Source organism: Plectrocnemia conspersa, unplaced genomic scaffold (genome assembly GCF_051122295.1).
Source record: "Plectrocnemia conspersa isolate PC_06_02 unplaced genomic scaffold, ASM5112229v1 ptg000001l, whole genome shotgun sequence".
Classification (NCBI taxonomy): Eukaryota; Metazoa; Arthropoda; class Insecta; order Trichoptera; family Polycentropodidae; genus Plectrocnemia; species Plectrocnemia conspersa.
This window is the reverse complement of record NW_028277165.1, coordinates 13,521,127-13,536,521: the sequence shown is the minus strand read 5'-3', so window position 1 is coordinate 13,536,521 and position 15,395 is coordinate 13,521,127. Positions and strand designations below refer to the sequence as shown.

Sequence of the window (15,395 nt, the reverse complement as noted above, 5' to 3'; positions counted from 1 at the left end):
TATTTATATGTATATATATATATATATATATATATATATATATATATATATATATATATATATATATATATATATATATATATACATATATATATATATATTTCCTCTATATTTCGCCGGCGATTTTCCCGGCATCATCAGGAGTTTTTTACATTTTTTTTATATGGTACACTTTTATTTACTTCGCGGAGGAAGGGATTTTTTACTCGCACTATTTTTTGGTTTTAATTTTAAAAACACGGTTTTTAGCTTAATAATTATTACACCCTTACTGCTCCGCGGATAGGAGCATATATATATATATATATATATATATATATATATATATATATATATATATATATATATATATATATATATATATATATATATATATATTTACATATATTATGCATACATATATATATTCTAATTACATATTTTATATATAAATGAACATTGTTAAGTGGCGAATAATATTCAACTGAATTAAATATGAAAGCTTTTCTGCTAACCTTTCCCAAAAGGTTTCCATGGATATTTCGCTATTCATCCATTGACCATAGCGAGCGCAGCTCATTTATAAACATGAACTGAGTGATGTTTTGACCCTGACATTAGATGGGCCCTATTGAATGGCTTCGGAATGAGCATTTCTGATAGATGGATAGGTCCCCAGGGCATTCGATATCCATCTGACCCCTACTATGGCACACATAATTTATTTACACACATACAAGCGAAAAAATAGCTTAATATATTTTTAACTATTTTCGCACTCCATCTCGTGCATTAACAATTAATTCGGAGTGTATAAAGTTTTAGAGAATTAACTAATTGCTCAACATACGAAACTTTACTTAGAGACTTCTCAGCGTACTCTAACGCGCCTTAGATAAATAAAATAAGGGTACTTAGCCCCTGTTGCCTATGCCGTATCCATTAAGATTCGTCTGTGAAGTTTTCGGCAGTTTTGCATAATCAAGATTAATGTATTTTTTTTTTATTTACAGATTGACTTATACTTGAAGCTTACAATGAAGAAGCACATCGTGTTCAAGCACGAGTGGAAAAGCCGCAATCGAAAATAATCGCATCTTATGAAATGTGTTCTGTGTGTAGTTTTAAGTGCTTTTGTGCAACTGAAGTATGTTTATAACAAGAAACGACGACGCTGAAAGATGAAATTGTGACGCAAAACGCTGATTCTCAAGAGTGAAGCATCAGAACAATATGACCAGTTTGGCCAAGTCAGTCGCTCTTGCGCTGGTCCTGACCATGTCTGGAGCTTTTATGGTCACGAACATGGTCAATGCTGAATGGAGGATGCACGATCATGCCAGGCACCACAGAAAATGTAAGTAAAATTTCTTATTTTTTTTAAACATATCTTTGCAACACGACATGTGTTAAAACATGGTAAACGCAATCAACAACCATTTAATAAATAGTGAGACACTAGACAGAATTTAAGATCTGTAAATCAATGGCATTATTTAAATGAATATAAACTATTGTTACAGCTTTCAAATAATATATGTCACTATGCATCACCTAGTTAATTTATTTTAATAATACATATCTTCACTCGTGAGATTGTAAAAATCTAGGAAAACATAATCTGTGATCAGAATGATAATTATATATTAATTATTAATTTTTCTCTCTCAAACACGATTAAAATAAAAAAATCACTAAGCTTAATTTGGGATTCAATCAATAATCATTTAGGTATTATACTTCTACCGCTAATCTATGGTATATTTTTAAAATATTTACATTTTCATGACATATATTCTTATTGATATCCTATTATTTTTAACTGGTTGTCTCACCTCATTATTTCTCTACCTATAATTTGGTTTGTTTTTTTTTATTTCAAGTTACTTAATGTAGTTGGTACATAATAAAAATATTTAGATTAACCTTTCCAAAAAACCTACATAAAATTAATTTAGGGAAAAAATATTATTCATATATTTAATGATACGTACATGATACTGTCAAAAATAAATACGAGAGTATCAAAAATAAATAGACAAATATCTGAATATAAGATTTTATGTATATTTTACAAAATCTAAATACAAATAAGCAATTTATGAATGTAATAAATTAAATGTAATTCAACATAGTTAGAATAACAAAATTGCTGGTTTTTTTCTAAAGCTTTTAAAATAAATTTTGTAACTGTATATTTCTTTCCTTGCCAATTACTTCAAATTAAATGTGAATGTTTAATATTTATTATTATATTAATAATTTTGTCAAATTAAATGTGTTAATGCTTATGGCATATTTGTTTCTAAGATTAGTTTTAAATTAAATTTTCATTTATCAGCGCTCTAAAACTTATTTTTAGAAAAGAAAATATTTGTTCCGGCTCATAACAAATATTTCCCCTTAAAATTGGCCGCAATTTATCGTTTGCCACAAATTAATACAGATCAATTATAACAATGTAATACAGACCCCGTCAAGCGTCGGTTTTCTATTTTAAGAGTCAGCAATTGAAATACAAAGATATATTTATCTTACAATAATGGTATAAAAGCATTATTATTTTAGTCGAATATTTAACAGACTAAAATACTGTGAAAAATATTTTTTTACATGAATTTATCAAAGTGGCTAGTTCTACAATGTTATAAATGTAGGTAAAATAAAAAAATGCAATTTAGCCCATGGCGGCTTTAACTAAGTCTTTAGAGCTTATAGGCTCATCATTGATCCTGTGTTCAATCCGTTTGCACTTTGCACATGTATTATATGAGTTTTTACCTTGAGGTTAGTGGTTTAAAGCTTAAGGGTAAACCCAAATTCAAGGTTTATATTCAAGTATGTCTATAAAGCGTTGATTATTTAAATATTTTAATACTGAACTTTGAGCTTATATTAAAGTTTCAGCGTATATGATCCTTGACATTAAATTTTTCAATGTTTGAAATACTGAGCTATAATAATTTTAATCGTTGAAATTTTATTTTAATTAAATATATAAATATCTATTGAAATAAACAATTTGACCTTATAATCAAACTGTCAATTTTAAATGTTTATCGCAATGCCAAAATAAATTATGTAAAATTACGAGCAAATTTTAAAGCTATTATTAGTGTTTTAATAATGCGTTATCGATTTTATGATTAAAGTTTACAAATATTTTTTTTCATAAAATGAATCGTAAATTTTTAATAAAACGTAAAAAACACGGTTAACGCTATACAGACTAGCAACTAGTAAACAATCATAGATTTCATATTAACAGGTTAAACAAAACTAATATTTTCGTAATATAAATTAGAGCATTCAATCATGTATGTATAGCAAAAATATATTTCATATAAATAAAATCTAAGATAAATATCTCGTCATCTATTGATATGCAACATTAAAAAGCATATTCATTTCAATACACATATTTTCTATTGACATTTTCCTAATTATATTATATAAATACGTCCTTTTTTGTCGTATGTAGTAGCCATTCAATATTTACGCTCATAAATATTTAATATTCACGCTCACCTGTGAAAACATCTTGTTAAATCTCCCGGGCCATCGTATCTAGATCGTACATAAATAAAATATACATTTTTATTAACAAAAGAAATGATCGTTTTTTTTAGAAAACTATAACTTACACTCTTTTTAATTGATTGTTAAAATTGGTTATTAAATAGATACTATTAAAAACCAGTTTTGCGAAATTAATCAGTCAATGCATAAATAAATGTAATAAAGAAAAATCAGCTTTAATAATTTATAAAGGAATTAATTAAAAGTTTAAAAAAAAAAATAAAGTTTACTCTACCTAAACAACGAGACTTATCATTTCAAGTTTGTATGTAAATGTATTATGCATACATACAAATCCACTTATGTTTATGATTACATTTCTTTAAATTTAAGTTAAAAATCGTTTCTATTTATTTAACATTTCCGAATATATACATTATAAATTGAGAAAATTGGGTTATGTTGGTTTCATGCGGCTTACGTACAAAATGAGCTACAACGAGTTTAAATTAAATTTACAAGAGTTAAAAATCAAATGTTTAAAAGTTTCGAATTGTTTCCATCGCGTGTTCGAAACCAAGACTAGAAGACTTGAAAGGTTAAAATGTAAATAAATTTCATCAAATTATAATCACATTCATCTCCCCTCGAAAATTTAAATTTATCGAAATAATTTTCCTTCGACGTTAATTTTTTAACGGACAATTAACGGCTCGGAACTTTGCGGTGTCAAATAATAAAATCTGACGGTGAATGGAAAAACTGACGGGCTATGACGATTATGATAATGACGTTCGATTTGAATATTTTTCTTATTATTATTATTATTTTGTATCGGTCGATTGGTTAGCGTCCGCTAATGGTCGATTGTGGAATTCAATTTAAAAGTTCGCCCGTTTTTCCGCGTTATTCCTTCTCCTTCGAACTTCTCGGTTCGGTTCCCGGAGTTTTCAATTAACGACGAACGGATGTGGCGCGCCGTATAAATACGTTTTCGAAAAGTTCTAATTCGACTCGGCCTCACGTTCTAATAATATGGAAATTCGACCTCTTGCCAGCCGCCGAGCGCTCGTTGCTACAACACGCAGAACATCCCATCCTATATAGTAGAGTAACACGCCGCTTCTGATCGGAATATATATCCAACAATCTTGACAGAAACAGTGGATACATTATTCAACGATTGCTACAATTGCGCTCGAGCCGAGCGTATGAACGAGCTCTTATTTATTTAAATTCGGCACGTGATAAGTTTGGCCCGAGTTTTACTAACCCCTTGCTTGCTACTCAAATATGACATGCCACATGTCATAATAGAGTACTCTTATTTCCATAGACCGACCAAACATTCAGATCCAATTTTGGCTACTTTTGCCCAAAATGCGATGCTTGGGTCTCGGCCGTGACCAAATATAATTTTTTACAATATTGAAAACAAAATTTATTCTAGAACGAACGAAAATTCTGCAATTTATTTATATTAACTTTATTATACGTACATCGTGCTAAGTTTATTCGATTTAATAAACACTTTTTTTATTAAAATACATCATTTTTTATATCATGAACATATGCAATGTTAAAAGAAATTATTCCATAGTCTTAGGAGACATTTAACCCTAGTTGATATGCTCTCAATTGCTTTACATGTTTATTTCAACTCTAAATTGCAATTCTATACATCCATCCATCCATATTTCTTATTTGATTTTTTTATGTGATTATATAAATACCGTATAACGCAGATTTTCTATTAAATGTATATCCAGTCTCTTATATAGCCTTGCAAACGATAATGAAAGACATTCTCTTTCTTCAAAAAATAGGGACTATGCCAGAAGATTTTGTATGGATATATCTTTGTAATATTTATTAGCTATATTATTTTTAAAATAATATTTAAGAAAAATCTAAGCTTAAGAGACAAATATATTTTCTAAATTATTATGTATAATATAATATAATAACCAATAGATGCCACTGCAGCTAAGACTGGTTCTTAATTTAAATATTCGAGTGCCGCTGTCGGGACTCGAACCCGTAACCTTAGAGTTTTAGGTCTGAGACGTTAAGGACTACGCTGTTCCGTCAATTCGTCAAAAAAAAAATTCACAACCTCTGCATGTAGTATGTCACGAAACTTTCAAATGAAACCTTCAAAACTTTATCGTCATTTGAATTAAAAGCACAGTGATCTTACAGATGAGCCACTGGATTTTTTAAATATTATATGATTTGTTGAAAATTCAGAAAAACGCAAATAAATAATATGACGTTTAGTGATAGGTTGCTGCTTTAAGCCCCTTTTTTGGTTGTCCTACAAATATCTAAAACGAGAAACCCGTTCTCTATTGCTAAGAAGTTAGTAATACCTTGCACTTGAGTCTCTCAAAAATTCGAATGACACTATTTAAAAACGAGTTATGATATTAATATGGTTATATTAATATGGGATAAAGAAATCGAAATGTGTAGCGATTTAACCTGACGAATCGAAGTTAGTAACCATCATAATTAGGGAGATATATTAAAGCTGAAGACTTTATAGAAGCACTGCATTCTTACCTTGACTTATCTAGACCAGTGCTCTTCAACCTTTTCACATCCGCGGCTCGGCAAAAATGGGAAAAATATTTCGCGGACCGGCGTTGACCCAAAATAAAAAACAATGCTATAAAATTACAATTTTTTGTTAGTGCGACATTTGCTGCTGCTTTTTTTCAAGCAAATTTGATATACGTAGTTGCAGCGTGTTTTCTGAGAGATGAAGTGCTGAATCCAATCGATTCTTCTGTTTGGTTTTTATTACTGACATAGATGAAACAGTCTTTTCACACAAACATGAAGTTGAAAAAACTAGCGAGGCTGTGTCGCATCAGTAGGGGATTCCCCGAATCGGGTGAAAGTTTGCACGGACCGGCGCCGGTCCGCAGACCACCAGGTTGAAGACCACTGATCTAGACGAACCACTAGTTCTGAAATATAATATTTGGATCACTTAATGGGAAAATTCAAGCGCATCGCTTATATTATATATACTTATGTATACTATTATCAATACTGGAAGAAATGCGTCAGAGTGCAAACAAATAATATTTTTTACTTCTGTGTTAGTGGTCCGCAAAATGTTTTTTTTTATATTTTTAATGGTCCACTGGTGTAAAATAGCTGAAAAATACTATTCTACAGTGTCGAAATAGAAAAAACGGTAAAATAATAATGTGAGGTTTATTAAAACGATGGTACGAGAAGTCGAACTTTAGGACCTACGTATATATAATATATAGTCATGCTTTACCTTCCTAAAACTAATTTTGAATTCTCTTGAAAGTTTCTTTAAAGATAAGATAAGCTCTCAGCGATAAAAAAAACATATTTTACCGTATTCACACATATTTTTTCAATTTAATCAAAGTAGTATTTTTATAGTTATATGGTATCATTACAAACGTGAGGAGTAACCGATCCACCAAGCATATTTTATCACAATATGTCGTTTTACATACGTTAATATCACAAAATCCTACAATATCATATTTCAAAACTGTAGAGCCTATTCATGCCTGCTACGAGTCTCACGCAGTATAGAATTATAGATCACCATATTACAGTATATGTATCATAGATTGCACAAGCAATCCTTCATGTCAATCTTATTTTCAATAGTCAATGCAAGTTTTGTGTTGAAAGCTTCTTGATGTTTTTTGTCTGTCTGGTGAGAACCAACTAATTAGGTTTTGTCAATATGACTTTGAAAATAGTTATGTCGTCTCCATGTATGATCCTCTTGCGCTTCATTATAAGCTCTTGTTAAATAGTATAAGCTACATCTCGTATCCTTGCTTTTGATTTTTAATATTGTGTTTTTATGTGCACTTAATATTTGTATTCTATGTATAGACAAGTTTCTCGATACAACGTTAAATGAACAGAATTTTATACAAAATATTATTGAAAATAAACTATTTTTTTACAAAAACTTTATTAGCTCCTAAAATATATATACATTATATAAACATAATTTTATTAGATTAACCGCTCCATTAAATATTAACAATTATATTATTTATAATATTTGCTTTTACATTTTATTATGCCGTATGTATTATTTATGTTATGTAAATAAATATGAATTATGATTTATTTTTATCATTTTACGCTTTTAATACGTTTTTTTTTACTGAAATTAAAAATATTCACATTATTAAAATTTTCCTTTTGCCTCCTAGCTTGTATCTCTCTTAGTAGGATCGGTTTCCTGTTTCACGATGACAATTTTTTGGATTTTCACGGGTCAGCCATTTTACGAGACCCTTGCTACTTTTAATATTATACACGGCAGCGCGTTTCTCGCAAATTCGCGTTGTTTATCGCCAACGCCGCCTGTAAGGTGTTTTGCACTAAAGAATATTAATTTATATGGTAACTATACGCGTATTTTAAAACTTTGAACGTAATGAAAGTCAACTGCGCTGAAATTGAAATAACGCAGAATGCCATAACACAGTGATAGATTGACGGGAATTATTTTCGCGTCGTAACTTTTTAATATATTTCTGAAATTAAATATCTTATGAAACGTCAACTGTCAAATAAGCGATTATATCATAAGATCTTGTCATAATTAAGATCTTATGTATAAGAACGTGTTTCAAGAAAATATTCCGAGCAGATGCCTTAAAATGAATATTTAATTAAGTTAATCATATTTTAGAAGTAATATTTTCAGCGAGTCAGCTTTACTTAAAACTATCTTTATAACATCGGTATTATATATATGTATGTAAAAATATCTATAAATAATTTTATGTACTTTTTTCATTGAGTTTTATTAAAACTGTATAAAAATCTCATGAGAAACTATTCATTTTACATCTCGAATTTACAGTACCAATAAATAGATGTTAGTAACGTGAAATTCCGTAAAAACTTTTATTTTTTCCGTACTTCTGGGAAAAAAGTGTTACATAAAAATAATAATAAGATATATCTGAACTACATCGTATAGAAAGCTATGTAATTAAAATATCATATACCAACGTTTCTGAAATGAACTTTCATTAAGTGAAATTAGGGTCCTGTAAAAAATAAAAATAAAAAAACACTAAACTGCTTGACGCGCGCAAGGAAATATCTCACAATTGAAAACTGTTATTTTTGGAGCATTGTTTTTTTTTAAAATAAAAATCCGCACCTGAACATATCTCGAAAGGTGATATTTTGAATATTAAATATAAATTATTATATATACATGTCATGTACATAATAATATTAAAATATCCATATCATACTTGTCAGGTTATATCTTTGTTTCAACTAGAATTAACATACTATGTGTTAATTCTAGTTGAAACAAGATATAAGCGTAACCATTAAATTGGTTGTCTCTAATAGTAATTAATTTTCTTTCTTGTTATCCATTGTATTTATTCTTCTTACAAGATCGACAATCAATGGATTCAGCAACAATAGCATTAAAAATAATTATTTCTTAATAGTAATTTAAATCATATTACTGTTTTATTCGTATGTACCAAAACCTCAAAACTATTTTAATCGATATAACAATTTCAATTAATGGTGCTTGACAAATATCATTGGGGAAAGTTTTATAACTTCATGAGTTAAAACAATTAACAATAATTACATTATATATAAGTTGAACAGCAAACGTGTTTACATGTTTTACTTATTAGGTAAATAATATTATCGTCAAAATACAATTTATGTTTTCTTACCATTAGCTTGAAACTTCATATATTTCTAATAATACTCTTTTCTGTAATGCATATAATGCATTTTGTGTATCCATTATATAATTCATTTTACTACCGCTATTTTATATAATTTTTATTAAAAAAAAATTCTAGTTAATATATATATTTATTCTAGGATGTTATAAATTAAAGTATCTTTGAAAATGATATTGTGAATAAACAAGGTTAGCCCAAAGATTTTTTTTCAATAATTAAATAAATAACTTTTTATATATTAAAGAGCTTTCAAGTTGCTCTTAATGTTTCATCATTATTAGTCCGTGAACTCAAGATGAGTCTTTGCCTCTTTCAATAATGTTCTTCCTAGTAAAGTATCCGTGTTTTATTATTAGTCTTTGGTTCAGATGGACAGGTGATTAACCTGACCTACATAATGAATAGGTAAATATTTAATCGGTGACATCTATATTTATTTATTTAATTATAAATTATTTTAATTATTAATAGCGCATTTTTCTAAATATAAATTAGAATTCGCTGCCGTGACTCGAACCCGCGGCCTCCGGGTTGCAAGAAAAGACCGTATGTACTACGCTGTTCCAATCCCCACGCCTAGATATATTAATTTGTTACTTAAAACTGCATCATTTCCTAATTCGTGGCGATGTATGTAATCACCTCGATCACCAAAAATAGTAATAAATTGTGACAGGTTTTAGTGGACCAACAACGTGGTTTTTGTTCTCATCCGTACATTTGGCGTTGAATTAAAATCTGATTTAACATCGACAAAATAGATAATAAATGTTTTATTATATTTAATATTTTATATTAGGGATTTAATGTAAGCTAATAATATAGTTAAAGCTTCATTAAGTAATTTTTATTATACAACCTTTATTTATAGGGTTATTTAAAAAATTAGAAATACGTTACACGACGAACAGTATCATTAATCTTGAATTTATCTCAAAACCTTATATGTTTTAATAAAGAAATTAATTTCTTAGCTCGGAAATATATAGTCTTTGTCATTGTAGACTGTTTTGATACAATTTTGTAAGTAAATCTCGTTTGCTGATTTTTGTTTATTTTCATAAATTTTTAAAGGCTTTGACAACTAGCTAATTATCACCTAATATTACAACTACAGTGTTACAAATCTACCAATAATTAAAAAAATCTATTCTACGCACTTATTTTCTGCATTCTTAACTACGCGTTACAGTTTAGCACTTCTGTAATTTTTATAATTATTTTATAAAAAATATACAATAAAATTATTTTTTTGAGATCATTCGCAAATTCGATTATTTTTTAATATTTCGCACTATTGGAATATGATGCAGCTTTACGGTTTATAGTTGGAAAAAAGCCTCTTCAGTTTAATATATTATTGCTCAACCTTCTTTACATATATTATGGATATTTCTCTATACTTTATATTCAAAGAGAACAAATTTGAAAGGGAAAAGAATCTTGCAACTTCTAGTAATTTATAGACGTTCTGATGTTGAATTTTAAGGACATGTGTCGACGTTCGAACTTTCTGCGGTGATTTTTTTCCCTTGAAGAAAAGCACACGTGAAGCGGCTTTGATTATCTTCAAGGATTTTCGGCGATTTATTTCCTCGTTTTTCCAAAGTAAAATTCACGCATATATAAAAGTTTTTTATGGCGTATCTGAATACGATATTACCTTAAAAGTTACTTTTTTCGTGTCTTGGAAAACGATATTAATTAAAACGTATCAAGCATTCAAAATGTCTAGGAATAAATGAAATTCAATATTGTATTTTCGGCGAATAGTTTTGTTTTCAACGGAAAGTCGACTTCGGAAAAATATTTTTCTGAATAATTTATGGTTATACCGTAAAGCCTTTTCCCTGTTAGGGTGTTCCGTCTTTTTATTGACTGTTTTAATATGTTATTCTTAATCGCCAGTAGGGGAGATTTTATGTATCATAAAAATGAGGTTACATTTATTTGATTATTAAAAAGTTCGTATGAATTTTTAGTAATTATTTAAGTTCACGAATGGCATTATTTATTTATTTTAATTAATAATACGACATGTGTATCAGATTTAGAAACAACACAATAAACTAGTACTCGATTTATCGTTAAGAATAATTAAATCCTACACAAAAACCTTGTTTGCTTTCACTCTACTGAATCTGTTTTTCACTTGGATGTCGTCAAAGATTTAATAGAAAAGTGTTTGTCCTTTCATCTTTTATACTTCTCACTACGCCTTCGATCGTTCTTTTATATTGCGCTAAAACCATTCTAGCGAACAATTAAATCTAACAAATACGTACAGCTTCACAAATACAGATTTTTCCTTGTCTAATTAAAGGCATAGATACAAATATTTTCTCGAATGGCAATTAATATTATATTATGATGTTTAACCTGATTAATATTACTTTAATATACAAGAGCAAGTAATTAAATCACAGTCTAATATAAGATATTATTATTTTTTAACAAAAAGCTTCATCATATTTTACTGATTTATTAAAATAAACGACTTCATTAATTGTCACTCCTTCTTAATGCATAGCCACCAATTATTCGTAGTTTATTATATGGATGCTATCATCCTAGATTTTTTTTGTTATAGCTAGATCCATCATAACAATATATCCCATCCATCAAAGTCTTAAAATCATACTATATCAGCGACTTTAATGAATTTTTATAAGCTCAATGTTCGTATTAGTACACCATGGCTTATTTATTACACATTATAAAAAAATTTTAATCTGTTTTATATGTAAAGTTACGCTTGTTTTTTTCGTGATATATAATAAATAAATATGTTTTAAATAAATTTAAATATGTATTGCTATAATTACTTACTTTATATTTACATCACATGAAAGAAGGTTGAATTACATAAATTAATTTGTGTAGGCGAAGCAGTAATTAATAAATATTTTTTAAATAAAACAAAAAATATGATATATTAGGAGTTAATTAAACTTTTAACTATACAACAATAAAATCATCTAATAATAATATTACCATTGAATGTTTTAGCTAAGACAATATCCTAATTAATAAAATGGTGTTAAACAAATTAAGCATTATTATAACAGTTTTTATTTATTATAATGTATACTGTCTATTTGAAAAAAATCAATTCTTATAGAATATTTATTCGCTTCTTAATTTTTTCTCCTAGCAACTAGACACCTTGGAAAAAAAAATATATTTAGAAAATCTTTCACAAGAAGCCCACTTTAAATGATGAACATAAATTTATAGTATGTTGAACTAAGTATGTTGCTCATATTATATTATTGTTTTATAGATTATTTATTTATTTTAATAATTTATTAGATATTTGAGCTAATTGTTCATATACTAAATAAATAGAATCTAAACATACATATAAAATATGACATAAACATAAACAGAACATACAAAATATTTATTTCTCAATTAATTAGTATATTCAATATTCCTTTAAAATTATTTTTGTATTTTCAATTACTATTTCTTTAATAGAGTTATTTAATATTTATCGTTTTAATTAATAAACACACATTTAGTTTAATTCTCATTTAGCTTAAGTTACAACCTCTTTAACAATATCACCTATGCAATAAGTTAAAGTGTCGTCAAATATTAAATTTACGTTTTTCTTTTTTATTAATATCTATTCTAAACCACAATAGTCCTAATTTTGACCCCTATGGTACACCGCTAGACATTATTTTTTCTTTAGAATAAGCGTAATTTATTTTAACTTTTTGCTTTCTCTTTTTTAAATAGGCATCAAATCATTTAAAAACTATTTTTTACCACTTACATCTTTAATCTTTAATTTCATTAACATTCAATTTCTGTATATTGCTTCGAAAATTCTCTTGAAACCGTTTCAATTTTTTTCGTATCCAACAACAAATTATTTATCTAGTTTAATTTGTTTAGTGTACTACAAAATTATATTGAACTTAACAAATCAGTTTTGAAGCCCAATTTCAATATTTTCACAATTATAAAAAATATTTACGATTTTTCATTAATGTAACTATTCCCTAATAAAATTTAACTTTTAAATATAATTATCATTATTTATTAAATATAATTAGCGTTATAGTCACTATTAATTAGATTTATTTTATATCTACAATAATTTTGTATTAGTTTAGGTATATAGTCACTTAGCGTAACATGATTCGGCATCACAAAATACATTAAAGTAATAATTTATAAACATGCTTGACTTTGCAGCAATAACATAACATATAAAATGCAGTTTTGCAATATATCGTGGGAGGAATCAGCAAAAAAATCTTTAGTCAAAAATTCAGCTCTAAATATATTCAACGATAATTTGAAATCAAAGTTTATCAAAAACAATTAAAAATATATATATTCAATATGCATCATTTATTTTTAATATTTGGACTATTAAATGTATTGAAAATTCAGTTTTATCAAAAAGTAAATATATCTATGATGTAATATACAGATCTATTGCAATAGAATACAAAATTGTTAGCAATGTATAAAACAAAAATCAAGGTAAGTGAATCTAAAAATAAAACGATCGAAAGGGTTTGATTACTATTCGGAACTCTCGACATTTTGCAAAGATTTTTCAATATAAACCGGGTAAACAAGTCTATTTCTAGAATGCGGATAATTTTTATATAAAATGAAAATGTCTTTGAATATAATAAATAAAATCTAATTTTATATACATAAAATCCTATCTAAAAGCGTAAGCTATTTATAAGCTTATGTTTTTACGTATAATTAAAGTTAATCGCTCAAGCTTACTACAGCTCTCAATTATATCTTATTAAATTAGGCCGAGTTAGGGTTTGATGACGTATGGAATAATAAGCTGCTCGTTCGCGTTTTTGATTAATGACCGAAAATTTTTCGCTTCGAAACGCTCATCAAACATAATTCTCATACTTGTATGCTTCGTATATAATAAATGTTTAAAAGTTCTCTGTAATTCGAGTGGTGAAATAAATCTAAATTGATCGAAGCAATAAAGCAAGCGAGCCTTTGCAAATCGATACTTGACCGTGTTTTAGTTTATTTACGTGAAAATATTTCTTATTTCACACACCGTAAACGCGGCAGATGCCGAGAGAAAAATTGCAAACGGAATCAATGTGATGTTTAATACATTACCTATATTGAGTTAAATAAATCGGAAATAATGCTGAGGGTTGTTCTTCACATTTGAGATTATTCTTGCGTATAATAATATATTATATTTTACTTTAACACGTATACGTATACGTTTTAAGCTTAAGGTTGATGCAACAAAAACAAGGATTTCTTTACAAAAACAAGGTCTGGTAATGTTATCACGTTTTATATTATATTATATAAATATGAGATTGTAAATATATTACAATAATATGCGTATTTTATAATATATCATTTCATATATGGGTAGAATAATATTTTCATTAGGTTAAAACACTAATATTTATTATACCTCTTTAATATAATTATAATATAAAAGTACACAATATTATTATAATATTATTAACACAAATATCTTAATGGAATGAAAAAACCAGTAACGTAAAAAGATTTAAAATTCAAAAACGTTAACGTTAATTAAATTTATATTTTATTTACAATACTTTTTCTATTTTTTTTTTTTTTGATAACCTAACGATGCTAACATAACATTTTTGTTACGATTGGATAGTAAAATAAATTATAACTGTAGCACTTTTTAGACAGAAACTTAATTTAAATATGTAGAAAATTACGTATAACGACTGGCTTCACAATGTAGCAATATTGGCTGAAACCAACGTTCATAAGTTTTTTTTTACATATACGACTTCAATTGCAGCCCTTTGATATTACCGAATTTAAAAAATAATTACCAAAAAATAGCACACTATCAAAAAATAGTAACATTGATCAATGGTGACTCATTAATGAAATGTCATCCAAACTAGTTATGAGTCAATGAGTCATCTCAACAATAAAATACCCTGATAAATTAGACAAATCATAAACAATACGAGTAGCAATCTCGGTTGAGTAGCCCTCAAGAACAGGCGTAGGAGTTGCCCTTGGCCAGCTGGCTTAAGAAGCCCCACAGAGAGCGCCCCCGAGGGCCATTGATAAACCTGCCTCATGGAGAGAGCTTACGCCCCTGAGACAAATAATAAATGGCTCATT

At 27.7% G+C, this 15,395-nt stretch overlaps 1 protein-coding gene across 1 annotated transcript in view; it reads left to right on the top strand.

Annotated features, from left to right (window-relative positions):
* The window catches only part of LOC148238921 (uncharacterized), a 96,717-nt gene that overhangs the window by 54,179 nt on the left and 27,143 nt on the right, over window positions 1–15,395 (top strand). The window contains exon 2 of the mRNA XM_088187187.1: window positions 993–1,336. Coding sequence (XP_088043313.1) covers window positions 1,213–1,336 — 124 coding nt within the window. The 5' untranslated portion in view covers window positions 993–1,212. The remainder of the gene's footprint in view (window positions 1–992; window positions 1,337–15,395) is intronic.